Genomic DNA, 24,419 nt, shown 5'->3' with positions numbered 1-24,419 from the left:
TACCATCTAAAAGTGGAAACAAAGTGAATCTATTCAAGAATTAGGAAAGAACCGGAGGGGTGGAGCAAGATGGCGGAGGAGTAGGAGACCTGGATTTCGTCTGGTCTCAGGAATTCAGCTGAATAGGGATCAAACCATTCTGAACACCTACGAAATCTACAGGAGACCGAAGAAGAGAGTAGCAACAACTCTCTGAACAGAGAAGCGACCACTTTCTGGAAGGTAGGACGTGCGGAGAAGTGAATCCGAGGCGATATTCGGGAGGATAGACGGCGGGGGAGGGGGCCTCCGTCGGCCGCTTCTGGCAAGTGCTAGAGCCGCGGAGCACAAAATCGGACCTTTTAGAAGTCGGCTCCGCGGAGGGACGTCACTCCAGTGGCTAAGCGGGGGGTGGAACCCTCGCGGGACAGTGTGGTCTCAGGACCCTCGGGGTCACAGAAAGACCGGGGGTGCCTGAGTGCGGCAGAGCTCCCAGGTATCGGAGCAGGGAAGCCGGCTGCAGAGACGGAGCCGAGGCGCGGGCTCTCAGCTCGGGGTGGCCATAAACTGTGATCTGCGGCCCAGTCAGGCCACTGCTCCTCCAGCAGGGACCCAACAAGCAGCAGAGCCAGGGAGCTCCCCTTCCTCCCCGGGGAGGAGCGGCGCGGGAGGGCACCGCAGGGATCTGCTGGGTTTGGAGACTCCACACGGGGTCGGGTGCCAGAGATAGCAACGCTCGGTCACAGGCCGGGTGAGCACGGAGTGCGGCCGGAGACTGGGGACACGGGAGTGACTGCTTTTCTCTGGGGGCGCACTGAGGATCAGGGCCGCGAGTTCTCAGCTCCTCTGGGCAGAGATTGGGAGGCCTCCATTTTCACCCTGGTCCTCCAAAGCTGTACCGAGAGCTTGCAGGGAACAAAATCTCCTGAGAGCAAACCCGAGCAGCTTGCTTAGTCTGGACCGACAAGGGCGGGACAATTCCACCTCCGGCAAAGACATTTGGGAACCACGGCAACAGGCCCCTCCCCCAGAAGATCAGCAAGAACAGCCAGCAAGCCAAGACCAAGTTTACCGATCAATGAAAACGGGAGAACTCCAGCGCTAGGGGAATACTGCACATAGAATTCATGGCTTTTTTACCATGATTCTTTAGTTTTTCAAAGTTAATTGTTTTAACTTTTCTTTTGAATTTTTCTTTTTCCCTTTTTCAACCAACATCTTATCCCTTTTTTACAAAAAAAAATTATTTTTCATTTTTAGAGTCATATTTTATCCCTTCATAGTAGTTACCGTTATTTTTGGCATATATATATAAGTTGTTCTCTCTTTAAAATTTTGAGATACAGGTTCTTCTAACAGATCAAAATATACCCTAAATCACTAGTGTATGTCTTTGTTCTAGTCTCCTGCCTGATCACATTCTCTCCCTTTTTTTTTAAATCTTCTTTCTTTTTTCAAACAACTTCTTATCTTACCAATTCCTTTTATAAAATCTTTTATAATTTTCATCTTTACAGTCATCTTCCATCCCTTCATTGTATCAACCCTTATTTTGTACATATATGTCTTTCTTCCTTTAAAATTTTAGGAGGCATTTTCTTCTAACAGACCAAAATACGCCCAAAATCTAGTGTGTGGCACTGATCTATGCACTAGCCTGATCATATTTGATCATATTTGATCATATTGTTTTTTTTTGTTTTGTTCTGTTTTTGTTTGTTTTTATCTTTTTCTTTTCATTTGTTTTTTTCTCTTTCTTTTTTCTTTCTTTCCCTTTCTTTTATCCTGGTTTCAGGTCTTTTCTAATTTGTATAGAGTATTGTTAGCATTTTGTTCTCTCATTCATCTGTTCTCTGGACAAAATGACAAGACGAAAAAAATCACCTCAGCAAAAAGAACAAGAGGTAGTACCGTCTGCCGGGGACCTACTCAATACGGACATTAGTACGATGTTGGACCTAGAGTTCAGAATCATGACTTTAAAGATACTAGCTGGGCTTGAAAAAAGCATGGAAGTTATTAGAGAAACCCTTTCTGGAGAAATAAAATAACTAAAATCTAACCAAGTCGAAATCAAAAAGGCTATTCATGAGGTGCAGTCAAAAATGGGGGCACTAACTGCTACGATAAATGAGGCAGAAGAGAGAATCAGCGATATAAAAGACCAAATGATGGAAAATAAAGAGGCTGAGAAAAAGAGAGAGAAACAACTACAGGATCACGAGGGCAGAATTCGAGAGATAACTGGTACGATAAGACGAAACAACATTAGAATAATTGGGATCCCAGAAGAAGAAGAAAGAGAGAGAGGGGCAGAAGGTATATTGGAGCAAATAATAGCAGAGAGCTTCCCTAAGGTGGGGAAGGAAACAGGCATCAAAATCCAGGAGGCACAGAGAACCCCTCTCAAAATCAATAAAAATAGGTCAACACCCCGACATTGAATAGTAAAACTTACGAGTCTCAGAGACAAAGAGAGAATTCTGAAAGCAGCTCGGGAGAAGAGATAATGTAACCTACAAGGGTAGAAACATTAGATTGGCAACAGACCTATCCACAGAGACCTGGCAGGCCAGAAAGGACTGGCATGATATCTTCAGAGCACTAAATGAGAAATATCTGCAGCCAAGAATATTATATCCAGCTAGGAGGTCATTGAAAATAGAAGGAGAGATAAAAAGCTTCCAGGACCAACAAAAACTAAAGGAATTTGCAAACACGAAGCCAGCCCTCCAAGAAATATTGAAAGGGGTCCTGTAAGCAAAGAGAGAGTCTAAAAGCAGCATAGACCAAAAAGGAAAACAGACAATGTACGGTAACAGTCACCTTACAGGCAATACAATGGCACTAAATTCATACCTTTCAATAGTTACCCTGAATGTAAATGGGCTAAATGCCCCAATCAAAAGACACAGGCTATCAGATTGGATTAAAAAAACAAGACCCATCAATATGCTGTCTGCAAGAGACTCATTTTAGACCCAAAGACACCCCCAGATTGAAAGTGAGGGGGTGGAAAACCATTTACCATGCTAATGGACACCAAAAGAAAGCTGGCGTGGCAATCCTTATATCAGACAAATTAGATTTTAAAACAAAGACTGTAATAAGAGATGAAGAAGGACACTATATCCTACTTAAAGGGTCTATTCAACAAGAAGATCTAACAATTGTAAATATCTATGCCCCTAACATGGGAGCAGCCAATTATATAAGGCAATTAATAACAAAAGCAAAGAAACACATTGACAACAATACAATAATAGTGGGGGACTTTAACACCCCCTGACTGAAATGGACAGATCATCTAAGCAAAAGATCAACAAGGAAATAAAGACTTTAAATGAAACACTGGCCCAAATGGACTTCACAGACATATTCAGAACATTCCATCCCAAGGCAACAGAATACACATTCTTCTCTAGTGCCCATGGAACATTCTCCAGAATTGATCACATCCTAGGTCACAAATCAGGTCTCAACCGGTACCAAAAGATTGGGATTATTCCCTGCATATTTTCAGACCACAATGCTTTGAAACTAGAACTCAATCACAAGAGGAAAGTCAGAAAGAACTCAAATACATGGAGGCTAAAGAGCATCCTACTAAAGAATGAATGGGTGAACCAGGAAATCAAGGAAGAATTAAAAAAATTCATGGAAACCAATGAAAATGAAAACACAACTGTTCAAAATCTTTGGGATACAGCAAAGGCAGTCCTGAGAGGAAAGTATATAGCAATACAAGCCTTTCTCAAGAAACAAGAAAGGTCTCAAATGCACAACCTAACCCTACACCTAAAGGAGCTAGAGAAAGAACAGCAAATAAAGCCTAAACCCAGCAGAAGAAGAGAACTAATAAAGATCAGGCAGAAATCAATGAACTAGAAACCAAAAGAACAGTAGAACAGATCAACGAAACTAGGAGCGGGTTCTCTGAAAGAATTAACAAGATCGATAAACCGCTGGCCAGACTTATCAAAAAGAAAAGAGAAATGACCCAAATCAACAAAATCATGAATGAAAGAGGACAGATCACAACCAACACCAAAGAAATACAAACAATTAGAAGAACATATTATGAGCAACTCTATGCCAGCAAATTAGATAACCTGGAAGAAATGGGTGCATTCCTAGAGATGTATCAACTACCAAAATTGAACCAGGAAGAAATAGAAAACCTGAGCAGACCTATAACCACTAAGGAAATTGAAGCAGTCATCAAAAATCTCCCAAGAAACAAAAGCCCGGGGCCAGATGGCTTCCCAGGGGAATTCTATCAAACATTTAAAGAAGAATTAATACCTATTCTCCTGAAACTGTTCCAAAAAACAGAAATGGAAGGAAAACTTCCAAACTCATTTTATGAGGCCACCATTACCTTGATCCCCAAACCAGAAAAAGACCCCATCAAAAAGGAGAACTACTGACCAGTATCCTTGATGAACATGGATGCAAAAATTCTCACCAAAATGCTAGCCAATAGGATCCAACAGTACATTAAAAGGATTATTCACCATGACCAAGTGGGATTTATCCCTGGGATGCAAGTTTGGTTCAACATCCGCAAATCAATGAAAGTGATACAATACATTAACAAAAGAAAGAACAAGAATCATATGATCCTCTCAATAGATGCAGAAAAAGCATTTGACCAAGTACAGCATCCTTTCTTGATCAAAACTCTTCAGAGTATAGGGATAGAGGGTACATACCTCAATATCATAAAAGCCATGTATGAAAAACCTACAGCGAATATCATTCTCAATGGGGAAAAGCTGAGAGCTTTTCCCCTAAGGTCAGGAACGCGGCAGGGATGTCCACTCTCACCACTGCTATTCAACATAGTATTAGAAGTCCTAGCCACAGCAATCAGACAACCAAAAGAAATCGAAGGCATCCAAATTGGCAAAGAGGAAGTCAAACTCTCAGTCTTTGCAGATGATATGATACTGTATGTGGAAAACCCAAAAGACTCCACCCCAAAACTTCTAGAACTCATACAGGAATTCAGTAAAGTGGCAGGATATAAAATCAATGCACAGAAATCAGTGGGATTCCTATACACCTACAACAAGACAGAAGAGAGACAAATCAAGGAGTCGATCCCATTCACAATTGCACCCAAAACCATAAGATACCTAGGAATAAATTTAACCAAAGAGGCAAAGGATCTGTACTCAGAAAACTATAAAATATTCATGAAAGAAAGTGAAGAAGACACAAAGAACTGGAAAAACGTTCCATGCTCATGGATTGGAAGAACAAACATTGTGAAGATGTCAATGCTACCTAGAGCAATCTACACATTCAATGCAATCCCCATCAAAACACCATCCACTTTTTTCAAAGAAATGGAACAAATAATCCTAAAACTTGTATGGAACGAGAAAAGACCCCGAATAGCCAGAGGAATATTGAAAAAGCAAAGCAAAGCTGGTAGCATTACAATTCAGGACTTCCATCTCTATTACAAAGCTGTCATCATCAAGACAGTATGGTACTGGCACAAAAACAGACAAATAGATCAATGGAACAGAATAGAGAGCCCAGAAATGGACCCTGAACTCTATGGTCAACTCATCTTTGACAAAGCAGGAAAGAATGTCCAATGGCAAAAAGACAGTCTCTTCAATAAATGGTCTTGGGAAAATTGGACAGCCACATGCAGAAGAATGAAACTGCACCATTTCCTTACACCACACACAAAAATAGACTCCAAATGGTTGAAAGACCTAAATGTGAGACAGGAGTCCATCAACATCCTAAAGGAGAACACAGGCAGCAACTTCTTCGACCTCAGCCACAGCAACTTCTCCCTAGAAACATCGCCAAAGACAAGGGAAGTAAGGGCAAAAATGAACTATTGGGATTTCATCAAGATAAAAAGCTTTTGCACAGCAAAAGAAACAGTCCACAAAACCAAAAGACAAGTGACAGAATGGGAGAAAATATTTGCAAATGACATATCAGATAAAGTATCCAAAATCTATAAAGAACTTATCCAACTGAACACCTAAAGAACAAATAATCCAATCAAGAAATGGGCATAAGACATGAACAGACATTTCTCCAGAGAAGACATCCAAATGGCCAACAGGCACATGAAAAAGTGCTCCACATCGCTCGGCATCAGGGAAATCCAAATGAAAACCGCAATGAGATAGCACCTCACACCAGTCAGAACGGCTAAAATTAACAAGTCAGGAAATGACAGATGTTGGCGGGTATGCGGAGAAAGGGGAACCCTCCTACACTGTTGGTGGGAATGCAAGCTGGTGCAGCCACTCTGGAAAACAGTATGGAGGTTCCTCAAACAGTTGAAAATAGAGCTACCATACAATCCAGCAATTGCACTATTGGGTATTTACCCCAAAGATACAAATGTAGGGATCCGAAGGGGTACGTGCACCCCATTGTTTATAGCAGCAATGTCCACAATAGCCAAACTGTGGAAAGAGCCAAGATGTCCATCGACAGATGAATGGATAAAGAAGAAGTGGTATATATACACAATGGAATATTATGCAGCCCTCAAAAGGAATGAGATCTTGCCATTTGCAACGACGTGGATGGAACTGGAGGGTGTTATGCTGAGTGAAATAAGTCAATCAGAGAAAGACATGTATCATATGACCTCACTGATATGAGGAATTCTTAATCTCAGGAAACAAACGGAGGGTTGCTGGAGTGGTGGGGGGGTGGGAGGGATGGGGTGGCTGGGTGATAGACACTGGGGAGGGTATGTGCTATGGTGAGCGCTGTGAATTTTGCAAGACTGTTGAATCACAGATCTGTACTTCTGAAACAAATAATGCAATATATGTTAAGAAAAAAAAGAAGAAGATAGCAGGAGGGGAAGAATGAAGGGGAGTAAGTCAGAGGGGGAGACGAACCATGAGAGACGATGGACTCTGAAAAACAAACTGGGGGTTCTAGAGGGGAGGGTGGTGGGGGGATGGGTTAGCCTGGTGATGGGTATTAAAAATGGCACATTCTGTGTGGAGCACTTGGTGTTATGCACAAACAATGAATCATGGAACACTACGTCAAAAACTAATGATGTATGGTGATTAACATAACAATAAAAAATTTAAAAAAGTAAATAAAAAAAGAATTAAGAAAGAACCTATTCAAGAATAAGGAAACCTGTAATCTCAATGGTAAAAGAAAATTCACTTAATAACTTAGATCCATCTGATTCAACTGACTGCCTTTTATTTACAAAGCACTGTAGGGTGGAAATTTTACCGCCATTAACAATTTTAAGTTCATCCTAACCCTGTGAGTGAGAGTTGATGATCTTTTCAAAGGCAAAAGAATGGGAGCCCAGGGCAGTGATTTTCCCAAGATCACACAGCCAGAAAGTGAGGAGTCAGATTTGTAGCCATGTGGTTTTCAAAATCCGGCATCCTTTCCATTATGCTGTCCTCTGCTAGATGATTTACATAATTTTATTTATTCCGGTCTATTTCAATCTCTAGTGAGTTCATAGTTCATGAGGAATAGCTAACCTCATTCAGAGATGGAAATGCCATTGGTTGAGTCATAAGTACTCTTTCATGAGACTGGCCATGGGTAAACATTGATTCACTGCAGCATCTCATGGTACTGCTCTCCTAGATAAGTTAAACAGGCCTCTTTATATGTATAAATATCTCCTACAGCCAGATCTGTGCAGGGCCTGACTCATGCCATTGCCCTGCTATTAGAACTGACCAGCCAGTAAAACAGGCATTATTTTGTACAACTGTAGCAGGCTGATGCCAGAAAAATTTAATTGAGATCTTGTATACATTTTTTAGACTTCTTTAGGAATTAGAGGCAGGGTATGTATTGATTATATTTTCCTTCCATTTATTTTGGAGAGATATTTCCTCCCAATACTATAAGCAGCATAATATTTATTGTCCAATAAATGACTCTGAGGACTGCCTTGGACCCCTGGTGATAGAGACCCCTTAAATGTTAGCTAACAGGTGCATCTCTGCTTCTGAAGTTCAGGATGAAAAACAGAAGAACCTCAACAACGAAGCTTAATTCCATTTTGACTTTGAGACACGCATTTGAGAATTCCATTCCAGGAGACAGAATATCAAGTCTAGGTGATTAGTGTATGTGTTAAACAGTTGGTCCAGAGTTGGACTGTGTTTGTGTTTTTGAATACTCTAATACCTACTTCCCTTAGGCACATTATTTTGAAAAATTAAGAGTTCTTCTTCTGTTCAACTACTACCAGAGGCATAATATAAATACTCCCACATGTTAACTGGAAACATTAAGTGGGGTTTCCCTATGAGAAAAGGGTGGAAGGAGACATTTGACTATTCCAGGAAAATCTTGTGAGAGACAGAGAAGCGTACCGGCTTCAGATCAGAACACCTGAATTAAAGTGCTGGTTCTACTAAATGCAAGATATATCACATTGAGCTGGGTATTTACCCCTGTCAAGCCTCCGTGTCGCCATTTGTACAAAAGGGACAGTGAGATCTGACTGACACAGGTTAGTTAGAAGGATGACAATTGACTATGTAGGCTGCTCATCTCTGAGTAAATGTCAATAGTTATTCTTCTGATGATGTGGACTTATTTGCCTCCTTAGATTATTTCATCACTGTAGACAAATCTAATATTCAGGACACTATTGTAGGGAATAAAATAGTTTGCAAAGGAAATAAAATCACCCTGGCCCTATAAGTTTGGAGACTTAGGATATTCCGTTAGTATTTGTTACTTAAAATTACTCTGATGGATGGATTCTTCCGCTAAGGAGCCTATATTAAATTCCAAATGTAATCCTATTGGAAGAATAGAACTACAACATCAGCAGTGCTCCTTGTGGGTTCTTGTCAATTTGACAGATTTGACAGGCAGACAAATTTAATTTATTAAAATATTCTGTCTAGCATTTTTAAAAGACAAGCGGTTTTTACACCGTAAATGAACTGTTTTCACGGCCTTATTAAAATAAATGCATAAAGTCAGCTGTTTTTCTTTGGAACTCATTAACATGAGATTCAAGACATAAAGAATTGCACTCCAGTCACTGACACATATACACCTGACATTTTCACTGTTTCTCAGTCTGCATATACTCTGGGATTTTTCCTTTTTCAAGCAAATGAGAATTCCACACGGGAAGGAAAAATTTGCCTATATTATATGGCAAATTTCATGGAGATGTTTATTAATGTTATTAGAAGAATTTAGAAAGCCAATGCTTTGCAACCAAAGGCCACTGGGAACACCTGAGCAATTTGGGGTTTCCTTAGACAAGACGCTTAGATTTGTTTTTCTTCAAAGAAATTCTGTTATTTGCGTTGAAGAAATGTTGTCAAAGTTAATAGATTTCCTGTTTTCTTCAAAGGGCCATTTTGAAATTAAACACAATGCACTTTAAAATTGAAATGTTTGTATAGACTGTGAGGCAGTATCAGTTCTCAAAGTTGTCAGTTTCCTCTCAGCCATATTTCCACCTCCACTACTAATTCTACCTGGCAAAATGGTCTTCATCTTGACACATTTTGTATACTGCCATCTGAGCAGTGTTCCCACGGCTTCTGACATTTTGTTTTTTCTCTACAACTTACCTTGCACCTCAGAACTGACCTATATCCTGTCCCCCTGTCTGTGACCTTGACCTCTCCTTGAGGGAGATCACCTTCGCAGGTGGCTTAAGATCATCACTGCGCTGGGGCCAGCCCCACTCCAAGAAGTCCCTAATTTGCACAGGTTTTCACTAGAGAATTTGTCCTAACACTGCGAGCTAAATCTTAGGCAACCAGTCCACCTATCAATCAGAAATCTTGCCTGCAAAGATGCACTGGGAGGTGAATTAATTGGTAAATTAAATGCTAATAACCTGCCAATCTCAGTAGTTCCACAGCAAAATGGCTTTGATTCAATATATTTAAATCTCACATGTACAGAATTTACTCTAAAAATAGCATTTTATGAAAAAATGACAAAAGATAGTCCATTAGATTTAAATAACATGCAAAATTGTCTATTTTCTCATATGTTAATAAAGATTCAACAAAAATGTGTAGTTGTCTTAAAAACATCATTCAGATCTTCTATGCCCATGACTCCTTTCTTGAAGTTGATGTCTCCTGCCAAATGCTTCTTCCTTTGACCGTCTATAGTATATTTTTTAACTGTACCTTGGCAATGACCAACATTCCAGGCTGTAGTGAACTGTGGCTAATAGTGCACCTGTCTCCTTTACCTGATGGAGTTCTTGAAGTATAGACCATGTTTTGTATCCATATGACAAAAAAACAAAAGGCTTGCCTTTAACAGGGACTCAACAAATGTTTAGGGAGTTGATCTCCCATGAGAACATTAATTTTAAAAAAAGCACTTACTGTTTCTATAGCAGGATTGCTGCCTTTTGATTAAGTTAACTGAATCAAATTAAGTCAGTATTGGTCACGCATCTAATATGACCAGATACTAGCTACTAAGGAACCAAAGATCAAAATGCCAAGATCCCTACCTCAAGATTAAAACCCAATTCATCAGGCAATCTGGTTCCTATTAACTTAAATGAATTGTGTTTGACATAGTTTAGGGGCTGAAAATTGGAATATTAAGTGGGTAGAGTCAATGTTAAATGCTCAGATAAAGAGCTACAGGAGCTCAGTGAGAAAGGATTAATTTGGTTTATTGTCACTGAAGTAGAGGTATTGTAGGAGAAAGAGAGCCTTCTCAGAACAGCTGACAAATGAACCGGGTCCTAAAGGATGAGGAGCATTTTGACATGTGGCTAAGGCAGGGAGAACGATGTTCTATGCGGATGAAACAGCTTGAGCAAAGGCATATAATGATATGGCTTTGGAGAAGGGTAAGTAGTTCAGGACAGAGGACTCATAGGGAGAATGTACTGTGAGGAGTCAGGGGATTGAGCTTCAGAGAGTGGATGTAGGGCACAGAAGGGGCATAACTTGAATGATGCCATGCAGTCTGGATTTTATCTGGCAAGTTATGGAAAACTCTTAAAGGCTCTAAGGAAGTAACATGGGCAGAACAGATCTGGGCTGTCAAACCCTTGTTTTGTTGGTCTGTAGAGAATGGGTAACTACCTCTGCCCCCATTTCCTTGTGTAGATCCTGTCTTATAAAATTACACACAAATAAAGCAGGGGCACTGATTTCTGAAATGAGGATGGTGAGGCTGCGTAATGAAACATCTTGTCTGCTGTCTCCTCTAGAAATTGCTCTCTGGGCAAAAGCAGTTTTACCATAACCCATATTTACCTAGGTTTCTAATCCCATATTAGTAATATTTCATTCTTTTTAAGATTTTATTTATTTATTTATTAGAGAGAAAGAGAGAGAAGCAGCATGAGAGGGGAGAGGGTCAGAGGGAGAAGCAGACTCCCCGCTGAGCCGGGAGCCCAATGCGAGACTCAATGCCAGGGCTCTGGGATCACGATGTGAGCCGAAGGCAGTCGCTTAACCAACTGAGCCACCCAGGCGCCCAGTACTATTTCATTCTAAAGAAGTACTCTATTCTTGAGTTTTGACACTTTTTTTTTCTCAGCAGGATATTATGGTTTAAAATCTCAAAGTAGCTTTTCTTAAGTACAAATAACCTTAACCATGACCAAAACCAGATTAAACAATATTAAATATCCAGAGGTGCTCAGATAACAATATTTCGCTGGAAAAACACAGGGTGCTCCTCCTAAGAGGTCCAGGGAAAATATCAAATATAGAAATATATATATTTTTTAAGACATTAATTTAGGTACATTTTTAGTGCTCATTTGCACTTCAGATTATTTCTAATTATTCTAGCTGTTCAACCACTCTGGGAGTCCAGCTGTCATCAATCAAAGGAGGCTGGTTTTCTTCTGCCCCCACTGCTGGAATGTCAGGCAAGGGGATTGTTTTCCTTCTACAGATGCCATAGGTATATTTGCTTATTAGTAAGATTGGGAAGGATTTTACTTTCCCAAAGGTGAAGAGGACTTGGATATTTAGTAGACCTTCTCTGCCCCGATGGAACATCTCTGGTCATTGAGGGCCCGTTGACTAAAGTAGCCTATATGAGAAATGTCTTATCTCGTCCTTACTTCTTGCAAGTCAATCCCCAGCTGCCTTCTAAATTTGCAGCTTTCAGAGCTATCTTACCTAGATGGAAATTGAATTACTAAGAAAAATCTGCATTTCCAGAGTAATGAAACTCATAAAGTTCATTCATGAAGAAATGCTTGCAGCAGTACGACCAGGGCAGACAAACCTTTCCAACTAGATACGGCTAATCTCCCATCATCGGTAGTGTAATATAGATGCCTCAAAATTCCAGCTTATTTTCTAAAAAGAAACTAATTTTATATAGTATGATTCTTAGGGAGAATCATGTAGATGTTGACAGAGACTTTTAGCCCATGGTTTGGGCTCAGAGAGGAAACCATGCGCAGCATGTCCCACATACTTATGGAGAAGCCAACTCTTCTCCCTTCCTCACTTCTTCCATTCATTCAGCAGATTCTATCTGAGCATCTGTTGCAAGTGCTAGACTTTGCAGGTGCAAAAATGAGTAAGTCACAGAGCCTTTCCCAGTAGAGCTCAGTCTAGAGAGAGACAGATGTAAACAATATTTATAGCAGAGGAGAGTCTGGGGGAGGAGTAAACAAATTCAGTGGGCACACACAGAAGAAAACTACTAAAACCATGCTGGGGGTAGCATGGCACTACTATGAAGGGTGAATGAATAAGGGTTTTCGACTCAATCAGGTAAAGAGGACAATGTAGAAAGTCATGAAAGCATGAATGAAAACGTGTTCTGCATGCTGTTTTGTGGGGCTTAGTATAAGCTGGTGGTAGACAGGGGCCAGACCGTGGAGGACCCTGACTGCCTCATAAAGGAGCTTGACCTTTATCTCATCAGCATGGGTGTATATTTAAAAAGATCACTATGGCCACACATGTTTGGATTGAGGCACCAGAAGGCTAGAGACAGAGGAGAGGAGCTATGGAAGATCCGGGTATAACGTGAGGACCTGGATTGTGATAAGTAACAGGTGAGATTAAAAACAGTGATGTAGAGTATTTGTAACTGTATCTGGGAAAGCATTCATCATACCCTCAGATAAAGGATGGCATGTCCTATAAAATATAATCAAAAGATCATAAGAATAGACAAACACCCAATCCCCATCCACACACACATACAACCAATGATTGGGGTGCATGGGAACTCTTCCCTCTAAAGCTTCTCCTGGATTATGTGCTTGTTCCTGGACCTCAATCTGGTTTTGGCTTTAAAACACACATGAGCAATCTGAGAATACATTTCTACACTGTGGGTAGGGGATGCATCCCTAATTTGTCCATTCTAAAAAATCAGAGGTCTCTGGCTTCTTAGAGATGTAAGGTCTGCCCTGAGTAGCGTAGCCAGGTAATGTCCTGGGCATGCAGTTACATTTGAATTTCAAATAAAAAGATCATTTTTAGTATAAGTATGGCCCCAATATTGCATGAAATACACCTATACTAAAATGATTATTCCTTGTTTATCTGAAATTGAAATGTAATTGATTGGCCTGTATTTTTATATGCAGAATTGGGCAACCCTATCCTTGAGTCTTGCCTTTCTCTGGCTCAGAACCTGGGCAGACAATTCCACTGAGAGGCATAAGGCAGGACAAAACAAAGCATGTGCCGAAGAGCTTGGAGATGTTTTACAAAATCATTGTCAGCACAATCCCCCCAGATTTGCTCATTCCCCAGGAGAATCTGAAAACAAGGGGTTTGGCAGTGAACAAAGAGCTGGCATGTCGCAGAACTGTTGGAGGGGAAAATGATTGAATTTAGAATAATAATGTATTTGTTAAAGCAAATATCAGTATACTCATAACAGAGAAGCCCTCAAGTCTCTATCATAGATTGATGGCAAGAATCTTCTTGGAAAGCACATCAGAAGTAGCCTTATATGATCTTCTATTTTTTTGGAACACTGAATATAGTTCAGATTAACTTCTGAGGCATTTATTTTGTGCTTGAAATTTAGGACATGGGCTCTATTCACACCTAATATTTTATAAGCACCTCCCCTTTGGACAAAATTAAGTTCAGAACTCATGTTCACATAAAAAAGTAATTGGATTGTAAAAGCCAATGGGCATAGCCATTATTTGGATATTTTCATATATAAATGAATAATGTTTATTTAGAAAAATACCCATGACCAAACTCCATCAAATCTAATTTTCCCAGAGAGTTAAGCTCATATTCTGGTAGGTTTTTCCCTATGTAACTGAAGAAAATTCTTAGCAAGAGCTTTAATAATAAAGCCTCTTTCTGAAGGAATAATATTGTGATTTCATGCGAGAGAAACCTCCCCTTGACGTAAATGAGAGATGAAGTTGTGAGAAGGGCTAGTCAGAGTTACTCATTTGCTTTCCCCTTTCTGGCCAAATGACAAGAGAACATTTTATCTTTGGATTCTTTGATAGTTTTTTTTTTTTTTTCCTATTAGCAAACAGAATATTCAGAAAACCTTTTACCCGGTATCAGTCTTCAGCCTCATAAATTACACTTTTATGGGTCTTCTGAGGTAGGAAAAGCCTGCCAATTTCAATTAGAGAAATTTAGGTTCGCTTGTAGAGAAGCCAAGTGGTGGGATTTCTGGCTTCCCCAGTGATCAGCTATCACCGAGAACACCTGAGGTAGAGAGATGCCTTAGCCTTATATTTACTGAGCATCCACTGTGTGCCTTGCACTGTCAAACAGAGATTGACTGTACCCCACAGTAGGGGGGTCCGTTCATTGGGGTGCCACCAGTGAATGCAATAATCACAAACTCACCCCCAGCAACAAAGGCAGAGAAGACTATTTTTCCTTTTCCCCAACATATTCAAATATCTAAATCTCTTATATTGCAAGTTCAAATGAGGTCAACATACAACACGTGAGTGATGATATCACAGAGGTTTTATAAATTATTAAATGGTTGGAAAATAAGATCTCGGCTTTCTTGGCTCCGGTTAGAGAACAGGTGTCCCCTGTTGAAAAGCTCATTCGTTTATTTTATCACGTTCTAACTTTCCTACTTCTTCTTGCATCTTATTTTATAATTACTTCCTTACCTTCACAGCTTTCCTTTGAAACTTAGGTCTTTTTAGTTAGAGAAACAAGGAACATATCCTTCTAAAATTGAGACTAAAACTAACTGCAACTCCTACATTTTCTTTTTGTTTATGCTGTTTCAGGCATGGCTGCCTTGCTAGAGGGTTGTTCACTAGCTGTTAGGACCCAGAGAGTGTCTCCTGTTTTTATAAGTCTCAAGTCACTTTCCATTTTGTTCTAAATAGTCGGTGTATGTGCGCGCATCTATGTGTCTCTGAATGAAGATATAATTACTAGCTATAGGTAGGAATGTATATGTGGACATAGATATACACGTGTATATATATGTGTAAATGTATGTTTACATAAATGTGTATATGTGTAAATGTATATATAGAATTCTGCCAATGGCTCGTAATTGTCAACAAAGTCAAGTTGGGTGTAGGAAAACCATTTTCTAAAAACAGTTCTTAATGTTTCAAGAAATTTGAAAGCCTGTACTTTTCACCTGTAGACCCTTTATGCATGTGGCAAATCATCTCTGAAAGTCAAACCTAACAAGATTCTGTTCATCTGTTTAAAAACGAGAAAGCAGAAAGCTTTGAGGGTATGTATATAGATAGAAGGAAATTAGGTTGCTCTATTATGTTTGTGTAGTTAGTGTTAATTTCACTGAAATTTCACCCTGCTCCATTTATTAGATAACTAAGACATTGAACTCTGAGAGATGTTGAAAGCACACCTGAAGCATAAGTAATCAATCAATAAGGTATAATGTTTGAAGAGTTAGGATATACTGATTATTCAGATAATTCATTATTTTGTAAACACCAATAGCATGCTTTTCTGAAAAAAGGAATCATTATTCAAACAAGTGTTCACCATAGAAACATGACACAAAGAGGAAGATAAACATCAAATTTTTTTTTTAAAGATAGTAAAATCAGAGTACCTGGGTGGCTCAGTCGGTTAAGCAGCTGACTCTTGATTTTGGCTCAGGTCATGATCTCAGGGTTGTGAGATGGATGGAGCCCCGCGTCCTGCTCTATGCTTGGTGTGGAATAGGATTCTCTCTCCCTCTCCCTCTGCCCTCTTCACCTCCCACTCCTGCCATGCTCTCTCTCTACCCCCCCTCTTAAAAAAAAGGTAGTAAACTCATGAAACATTGTTGGACTTTCAGCTGCTTCTATGTTTGTTCTAATATGGCACAAAGGTTAACAATAAGTGAAAACAATTAGTCTTTTCATAAAATGCAGTCATTACAGGGATTTAAAATGTTAAATATTGAGGAACTTTATATATATGTATATTTGGCTCATGGATATACTTTAAATTTTTAAAAAATAAATGTAATATATGTCATTTCTACAGGATTGTTTTTTAATGAAGTAATACACTTTGGGACCTGGTTTTGTGTAAAATACGCGCAACCTCTCTCCTCCTCCCTAGCTTTTTTTTTTTTATATATAACAAAATGTGTAGCAGAGCACTCTTTGGAGTAAAAAAAAAATTTTTTTTTTTTAGTACTTTGCTTTTCAGAGTCAGCCTCTGAAGGTGGAGAAAGAACGGACGCATAAGGGTCTTTTCCTCTATACCAGATAGCCCATAGCCCTGACCTCCGGCTGAGCCACAGTGAGCATCATGAAAGGTCCTATGAAGCTCTGTTCTCTCGAGGAGAACTACAACCAAAACTAAATTCCTGACCTCTAAGAAAACGTTAGGAGGCTTCTGGCTTTAACTTTTAGAACTCTGATAAAATACAGAGGTATTATATTCACTCGAAATAAAAATCAAGTCCGTCCATGCCATCTCCCAAGGGAACTTCGCTCTTTTTGGTTTCACTGACATTGCTAATAATGCCCTAAAAATACCCTTTTTCGGGATAAAGCTATTAGATAATATCTTGATAATATCCTCTTCCTGATGCACTATGATCTGAATTACTTTGCCATTGGCTGTAACTAACACGGACCAGGAATTCCTTTTGTAACGAGTGTTTTCCTGTTGTGAACTTGTAGAAGTCTTATCATCAACACAATCCGTAATAGACCAGGACAGGAATAAATTCTGCTTTGGCTGCCAAACTTTTATTTTTACCGCCAGTTTAGTCTCAGCATGTGTAAAGCTGCTAAGCTGTTACAGTGACCCTCTCGGTAAGAGAAAAATCAGATTATGTGCCATCAGAGGAGATAAATGTTAGTATTAGGTGTGATCAACCGATTCATTTCTTTTGCTTAAGTCCCACCCTCTGAGTGACAGGTGGAGGACAAAATGTGAAGAAGGAGTCCTGCTGAACAAGTGCTTAGGATGGTGTTTAATACAGCAGAGAGCCAAGGTACAGTAGGAGGGGACACAGTAAAGAATGTGGAGAGGATAAATACAATAAAGAATTTCGGTTTATGATCTGCCATCTGCTATTTGAAAGAGGAATAAGTTAGGGAAATAAGTGACTTTCAGTTCTCCATACATGCAAAGGTAAGTTAGTTATTACAAAAGTTTTGCTGTCATGTGTGCTGAAAGAAAAGCATATGCATTTAAACATTTTTTAAAAAATAAATCACTCAATAGGCTTAAGAAAAATACTCTAGTTCATATTTCATTGATCTGACCTTTTGATTCAAGATCAGGGAATGAATCCAGATGGAAACCAAAAAACAAAACAGAAATGAATCATTTCACCATGAAAAAGGCATTTCCAGTCTCAGCTAACCTCGACTAGTTTTTATTGCATTATTTCTGAAATGCCAAGAAACTGGCTTTGGCCATATTTGCCGTCCAACTAAATCATAGCTGTCAATATGCAATTGCTTGCAACAATTAGCTAAACACCATTATTTGACAAATCCCCTGGAAAGGGACATAGATGCTCTAGGTGTCTAACACTGAATCAAGTAACAGTCAGGCGGGGGCTGCAGCACAGGGAGAGAAGTTGGTACATCCTTGCCCAAGGAAGGGGTTTCAAACAGCCTTCGTTATTTATTTATTTATTTTGAAAAAGACACATTTGCCCTGATCCTACTACAGGTCCTTTCTGGTTTTCAGGAATGGATTGTGGGATTGGCTAAGGCGGGGAGGGTGGAAGCCACCAATTCTGGATTCCTTAAGGACATCAAGCAGAGAGAAAGAAAAATAGAAATACAGATGTGAAATGGTAATGGTATACAACATGGAGAAATGAAACCTCATGGAACCTGCTAGCAATTTCCACCAAAGCAATAAAACCCCTTAACTGACAGAAATTCAGTACAATATACACATTTAATAACTTCACCGTTACTAGGACTGCCGTTTCAAGCCAGAAAATTAACTGCAATATTAAAAAACAGAATTCTCATAAGATTTGAGAAAAATAGAGTGAAAAGGCATAATGTTAGCTAAGCTCTTAGCTAAGTCCACTCTTAATGGCCCCCAGTATTTAAACTATCATGGATTAAAGCCATGAAAATAAAAATTTCAATTTGAAATTTTATTAGCATGTTGCTAAAATGGTCAATAAAAACATCAACACGATAGGCTTTGTTGACATAGTTGGAAACCTGCTCTCTCACTTTTAAAAACTTTATTTCCACTTCCCCACCTTCTAAGATTTCTATGTTAGGAAAAGCCAAACTAAATATCCTGGCTATGGTGCTGTAATAATGCTGGTTTCTGGAATGTTGCCATGTCTTCTCCCTCCAACCCTTTAAAAAATACTACTGTTTTTGAAATGCAGCCCAAGGAAGGAGCAATCTAGGGTTAGAACAAGCGACCTTCTCCACAAATTGAAGTTCCCAGACACCAGGTGAACCTTTTCCCCGCCGGGGGCGGGGCCCGCGCTCCGCACCAAATTAGCTGCGCCATTTTCCTCTCGGGACCAGAAAGGCTTCCCTTCTGCTAGCGAGGGAGACTCACAGGCAAATGGGGCGAGCGTGGCATTCGCTTCCCTCGGTGGAAAGGACTGGAAGCAAACCCAAGAGCTTTACCCGGAGCCTGGAATACAACGTCGGGAGACTTGGGGCTGGAGAGCTGGAAGAATGCCGGGCAGCCTCGGGATAACCCGGAGTCCCGAAGTGCTCGCTTGTGTAATTATTATTCACAAGTGCCTAAGGGACAGGCTCGATTTCTTGGAAATCCTGCAATCTGGGGGCACATTCATACAGGAGCTGAACTGTGCCCTGAAAAGATCATTTCTCACCTCTGACTGGTCTGTGTGTGCGCGTTTGGGGGCGGTGATGGTTCCCTTTACAGTAGGTCCAGTGACAGTCACGGACTAGTGACCCGCGGGGAAAGCCACGTCCCTGCTCCCCTCAGCCCTTTCTCTTTCCCCCGTTACAACTCAAGGGGAAAGCGCACGCTGGGTTTCCCAACACCGTCATCACCACCACCGGGGGTCTCCGCCAGGCGCGCACAGCTGCCTTTTGGTCCCGGGGCCAGTTCCTGAGACTTCCTGCCACTTGCCGGAGGGGTGCGAGGGTGCAGCCTTGGGCACTGGCCGCCGCAGGAGGGCGCTCGAGGGGGCGGGGGTCGTGGATCGCCGGCCTGGAGGCCCGGGTGCGGGGAAAGGAGCGGGGCGCGGGGAGACAGGAGGTGCGGGAGGCCCCCCACAGGGCTACTCCTTGTCGTCCACGAAGTCGGCGAGCTCCTGGAGCACTCGCAGGCGACCACTGGCGTCGATGCGGCGCTTCTCGCGGATGAGGTCTTCCAGGCTGTGAAACCTGGCCGTGTGCACCTTGTTCTCGCCCAGGTGCACCTTGAGATAGTACTGCTGCTGCGGGGGCTGAGTGCCAGCCGGCACCTCCCCTCCCGCCTTGAACTCCCGCTTGCCAAAGCGGCACCAGGCGGCGAAGCTCTCCGAGTTCGTCCAGCAGATCTCCTCGCTCTTGAGGCCCAGGTGGCCGCAGGCGTTCTGCACCACCAGCTCGGCCACCAGCGGGCGGTAGCGGTACCAGCTATTCACCACTCGGCCCACGTTGGCCGCGCCCGCCTCGTACAGGCTGTCCTGGCGGATCTCGCCTTGGTGCAGGTGGATGATCTGCCCGCCACCCACGTAGACGGCCCAGTGCGGGGCGGGCGGCTCCGGCGTCGGCTGCAGCCACAGCAGCTCCAGCAGGTCGCCGGGCTCGCAGAGCGCGGGCAGCGCTGTGACAGCGTAGACGCTCAGGTCGGCGCCCTGAGGGCCGCCGCTCACTTTGGAGAAGATGCATTCCTGGCCCCGGAAGGCGGAGAACTGAGTTTCGTTGAGGACCAGCTGGTGCAGCAGGTGGTGGTGGTGGTGGTGGTGGCGGCTGGGGCTCTCCGGGCAGGGAGTGCAGCCCGGGGAGGCCTTCACGCCAAACTTGTCGGGCTGGCCGCGTTCGTCCAGGTCCTCCTCCTCATCCGAGAAGAAGTAGGCGACCCCGACCCGCAGCTCGTCCTTCTCGATCCCCGACGGGTCCCCTGTGGGCAACTCGCTGTAGTTGAGGTGGGTGATGCGGTCCAGTTGGTTGCCCATCAATGACGCGGCTAAGCGAGGGCCAGGAGCGGGGATCTGCGGAAGCACAGACGAGAGGCAGAGACAACGATGAGAATCGGGCTACCCCTCCCCAGGACGTGCAGCGCCCCTAGGACCTGCTTGCCCGCCTACACGCCGGTACTGGAGTCACCCGTTCCGCCCCAGCGGCAGGACGGGTGCAGAAGCCACCAGTCCTTGGGGCGAGAGCAGACGCCACGACCACAGCCTCGGATCCCGTCCGGGAACCCGGTCCAACTCCCACAAGAGAAAAGGCAGGCGGCTGGAAGGCGTGCAGGGTCCCAGTGGGGCGGACAGTACGGGTTGGGGCAGCGTGGGGGACGGACACCCCGGAAAGGACCGAGGGGTAGGTTGAAAGGAAGAAGGGGCGCCTAAGGCCTCAGAGCTTGGAGCAAGCTGCGCTCACATTTCTGTCCCCACCCTCGCCAGCCTCTCAGTTTTGCGCTAGGTCGCACTCCTCCCGACAGCGCCTCGCACAATGACAATCGGACACATTCGCAGACACTCACTTGACACCAGGAAAATTTTGTTCACTTAGGAGTCCAGGCACTGACAGGCCGGCTGGTATATCGGTGTGACAATGTCATATACGTACACAATGACAAACCTTCGCGACGACACACTCAGACCCCCACATTCGTACACAGTTCTAACCCCACGCTTGCACGCTCGTCAGTGCACGTACACCCACGCACCCGGGCACACCTGCCCACACAAGCAGGTGCACTCTGCCCCTTACTTCTCCTGCCTTCTCCCCAGCAGAGCCAATCGGGCTGCGCCAGGGCGAGGCCGTTCTGTCTAAAATAACCTAACAAAGAGGAAAGGGAAAGATGGGGGAAGCCAGTGCGGTGTCTGTGTGCGGGTTGCGGGTGCGGGCTGTGTAGGGAGGTCCACTTTCAGCCAAAAGACCCCTTTCCCTCCTACCCGGCACAGGGTCCAAAGTCGGACGAAGAAAAACCGTTTCCAAGGCAAAGAAAGGCGCCTCTCCGTACCCGTGATTTCCCTGCTCCCGAAACCCCAAACTCCTTTAAAGTCTCCTGGTCCCCATGGGTGCTGCGGAGGCGGCGATGGCGAGTGGGTCCTGGGCGGCGCGTGGGGTTGCGGCTCCGCTCTGCCCCGCGCGGAACGGTGCGGTGCGGTACCCGGCGCGGTGCCCGTGCGCCTGCCGGTCCGCGCTGGCTGGGGCGCCCGACTCCACCTGGGCAGTCCCGACTCCGTTCTGCTTCCCTACAACGGAGCCGAAGACTCCTAAGTAGCCTCAGCAGCTGGTTCCAGGGCCCGCCCCGGGACGCGCTCATTGGCTGGGGCGGGTGCCCAAGGCCCCGTCAATCTCCGCGAGAGGGGGAGGGGAGCAGGGGCGGGTCTCCAGCGCGCGCTCCGCCCCGGCCCGCCCGGCCCCCGCGCACCAGAACGCGCACAGCCCCGGGGAGTGGAGGTGTGGGCATCCGCGGAGAACGCGCGAGGGGCGCAGCGCTTCTGCATGGCGCGGCTGCGAGCTTCCACCCTCGCCCCCCGCCCGCGCAGCTTTTCCAAGCCGATCCTGACTGACAGCGGTCCGCCCGAGTTCTGTGTTCAGGGAGTACAGACCCCAGCGATGAAGCTGAGTCTGCGGGCGGAGAAGAACCCCAGTGTACCCTGGCACTGAGGGCGGCCCGGGGCGGGGAGCGAAATTGTCGGAGGCGGGCACCTGGACCCTGCTAGGCGCCCCGGGGGTCTCGGTTCCCGACGACCCTGAGCGGATCATCTGCCCACAGACTTTCCCTGCAGGCACCCATGCCTTTGACATTGTGCTTACGACGTTCAGTTCATCTCTGATCCGTGTGAAAGTGCTGACCCAGCACTGGCGCCCGGTTTAAAAGGAGCACCTTTGACAAACGCTGCTGAAAAATCGGAGCCTTGACCAGCCCTTTCCCTAATTGGGCCTATGATTTGGGGCTGCGATTTTTTATGAAAGAGTGCATCACAAATGCCTTATAGCCGAAACCCAGAGCTACCTTTGCTTAGGAATTTTTGTTTGGTTTTGTGGCAGAAGGGTGTCCAGCAGTAATTAACGATTGCATTTCTGGATGGAAAGTTAATGCATGAATGAGTTATGAATATTGGATGTTGAAAGAGGACTTTCCTACATACGGAATTCTAGATGAGTAGTTAGAAAAAACTTAAGCCTTGAAGTGTCTTAGACATCTGGTTCTACTCTCAAGAAGGCTCCTGAAGCTTTTTGGTGAAGGTTACTCTCGTTCACCAGGGAGAATCGGGTGCTTCCTCTTTGTGCGCCTTTGGCAGCAGGTACAAACTCTTAGAGCTCTTAACCCCCCCCCTTTTTTTTTAAATTACAAACCTGTGTTGACTTTCTTGCTCTTTACAAAGGGAACGCCTGGAGGATTGGCGTGCTACACAACTTTGTATTGTGGATCTCTTTCACAATGCCGAGTGTACACTGGGTTCCATCAGCAATCATAAAGATGGAAAACAGCCTGATCACTTGTCAGTGGGGAGGCACTATGGTAAGAGGTTTAAGTGGGTGATTTCATCCTCATGCCCCTGGAAAGGATTTTCTTATACCACCCACTGCCACGGATGAGGAAGCTGGGCCCAAATCCGGGGGCCAGCAATCTCTGGAGGGCCCGTGGGACTCCAGAGCCAGTCTTTAACCTGACTCTACTCTTCATTGAGTTAATAAAATCTTGTTTCATGAAATGAGAAAACTGGTGTCCCAGAGAAGTTACCCGCGGACTGATGGCACATTATAGAAACCCTTATTTTTTTTCGTAGACAATTCTTAAGGATTGTCAAACTGCTTTCTGAAGGTCTCTGTATATCCCATAGCCTCCAAATGCAGTGATTTCTCAAAATTACATGCTTAATAAGTATTGCTGGGAGAAATGGTTTTAAAATGATCATCTGCATACATTTAACATACGTAAATCTTTTCAGAAATTTGGCCATGTGCAAGTTATAAGAATACAAGTTACTATCCTTGGAACCAGCCACAGATTGCGATGACTTTTTTATACTCTCTATAAATAATAAACAATTCGTTTTGGCCCTGAAGTCAAGGGAATTGAACAAGTGACTTCAGAAATCAAGAAGTGAGCCATTGGTCTGGTTGTAAACTGGATTTAATGATCTCTGGGAGGGAGTATCTGAAGCGTTCAGTACTGGTGTTTGAGACGGGCTCATTGAAAGTAGCTCTGTACTTGGTGTTGAATAACCTCTTCTCTCTCTCTCTCTCTCTCTCTCTCTCTCTCTCTCTCTCTCTCTCTCAATCTCCTGTCTATCCCAAGATCAAATCTTGTACACACTGTATGCTGACTAACTGAACATAATAAATTTTTTTGAAAAGATCTTGTACACAAATATTTATAGCATATTTGCTGGGATGCCGTGTTGTGTTACCTGACCTATCATAGACCATTCCAGACTACAGAGGAAGCAAGTTGTTCCTCTTTGCTTAGCATCCTAACATTCTAAAGGATAATGAACAAAAAGATATATTGTTGTGCTTCAAGATATAGTGTCAAAAGTTTAAAACATCAAGATGCAACTTTTTGAATCTCCTTTCCACCCCCTCCCCCTGCCAGGGTAAGAAGCTCACAGCATTAGTGATCACAAAGGAAAATAAATAGTCTGAGAGTCCAGCTGGGAATATAAAGCAGAGAACACACTGACTAGGAGGTGTGGAAAAGAAGGAGTTCAAGTAAAATAAGATAAACGCATTTCAACTTTGTAGGCTTTTGCAATGACAAAGATAATAAAGCAAGAAGTAAGCCAGTCAACTCAATGGATTCCACTATCAGAAAACCTAACTTTTATTTTCATCACAAAATATTGGTTGGTAATTGTTTTGTCTGTTACTCCTCACCCCATCCTGCCTT

At 43.3% G+C, this 24,419-nt stretch overlaps 1 protein-coding gene across 2 annotated transcripts; it reads right to left on the bottom strand.

The window, feature by feature from the left end:
* Nucleotides 1-17,347: 17,347 nt before the first annotated feature.
* On the bottom strand, nt 17,348-21,766 carry LRATD1 (LRAT domain containing 1). Of its 2 annotated transcripts, none has more exons than XM_073897010.1 (2): nt 21,469-21,766; nt 17,348-20,562 (listed from the first exon to the last, which is right to left on the bottom strand). In XM_073897010.1, the coding sequence occupies exon 2, from the start codon at nt 20,524-20,526 to the stop codon at nt 19,645-19,647; it is 882 nt and encodes a 293-aa protein (XP_073753111.1). In that variant the 5' UTR covers nt 20,527-20,562; nt 21,469-21,766; the 3' UTR covers nt 17,348-19,644. The 2 variants fall into 2 exon arrangements, with proteins under 2 accessions (XP_073753111.1, XP_025723548.1); XM_025867763.2 differs by having other exon boundaries at nt 21,537-21,766.
* Nucleotides 21,767-24,419: the final 2,653 nt, after the last annotated feature.

The sequence above is a fragment of the Callorhinus ursinus genome, unplaced genomic scaffold (genome assembly GCF_003265705.2).
Source record: "Callorhinus ursinus isolate GAN/ISIS: 27379988/994484 unplaced genomic scaffold, GSC_fseal_2.0 scaffold10, whole genome shotgun sequence".
Classification (NCBI taxonomy): domain Eukaryota; kingdom Metazoa; phylum Chordata; class Mammalia; order Carnivora; family Otariidae; genus Callorhinus; species Callorhinus ursinus.
The sequence above is the reverse complement of the archived record's forward strand: the minus strand, read 5'-3'. Positions and strand labels throughout refer to the sequence as shown.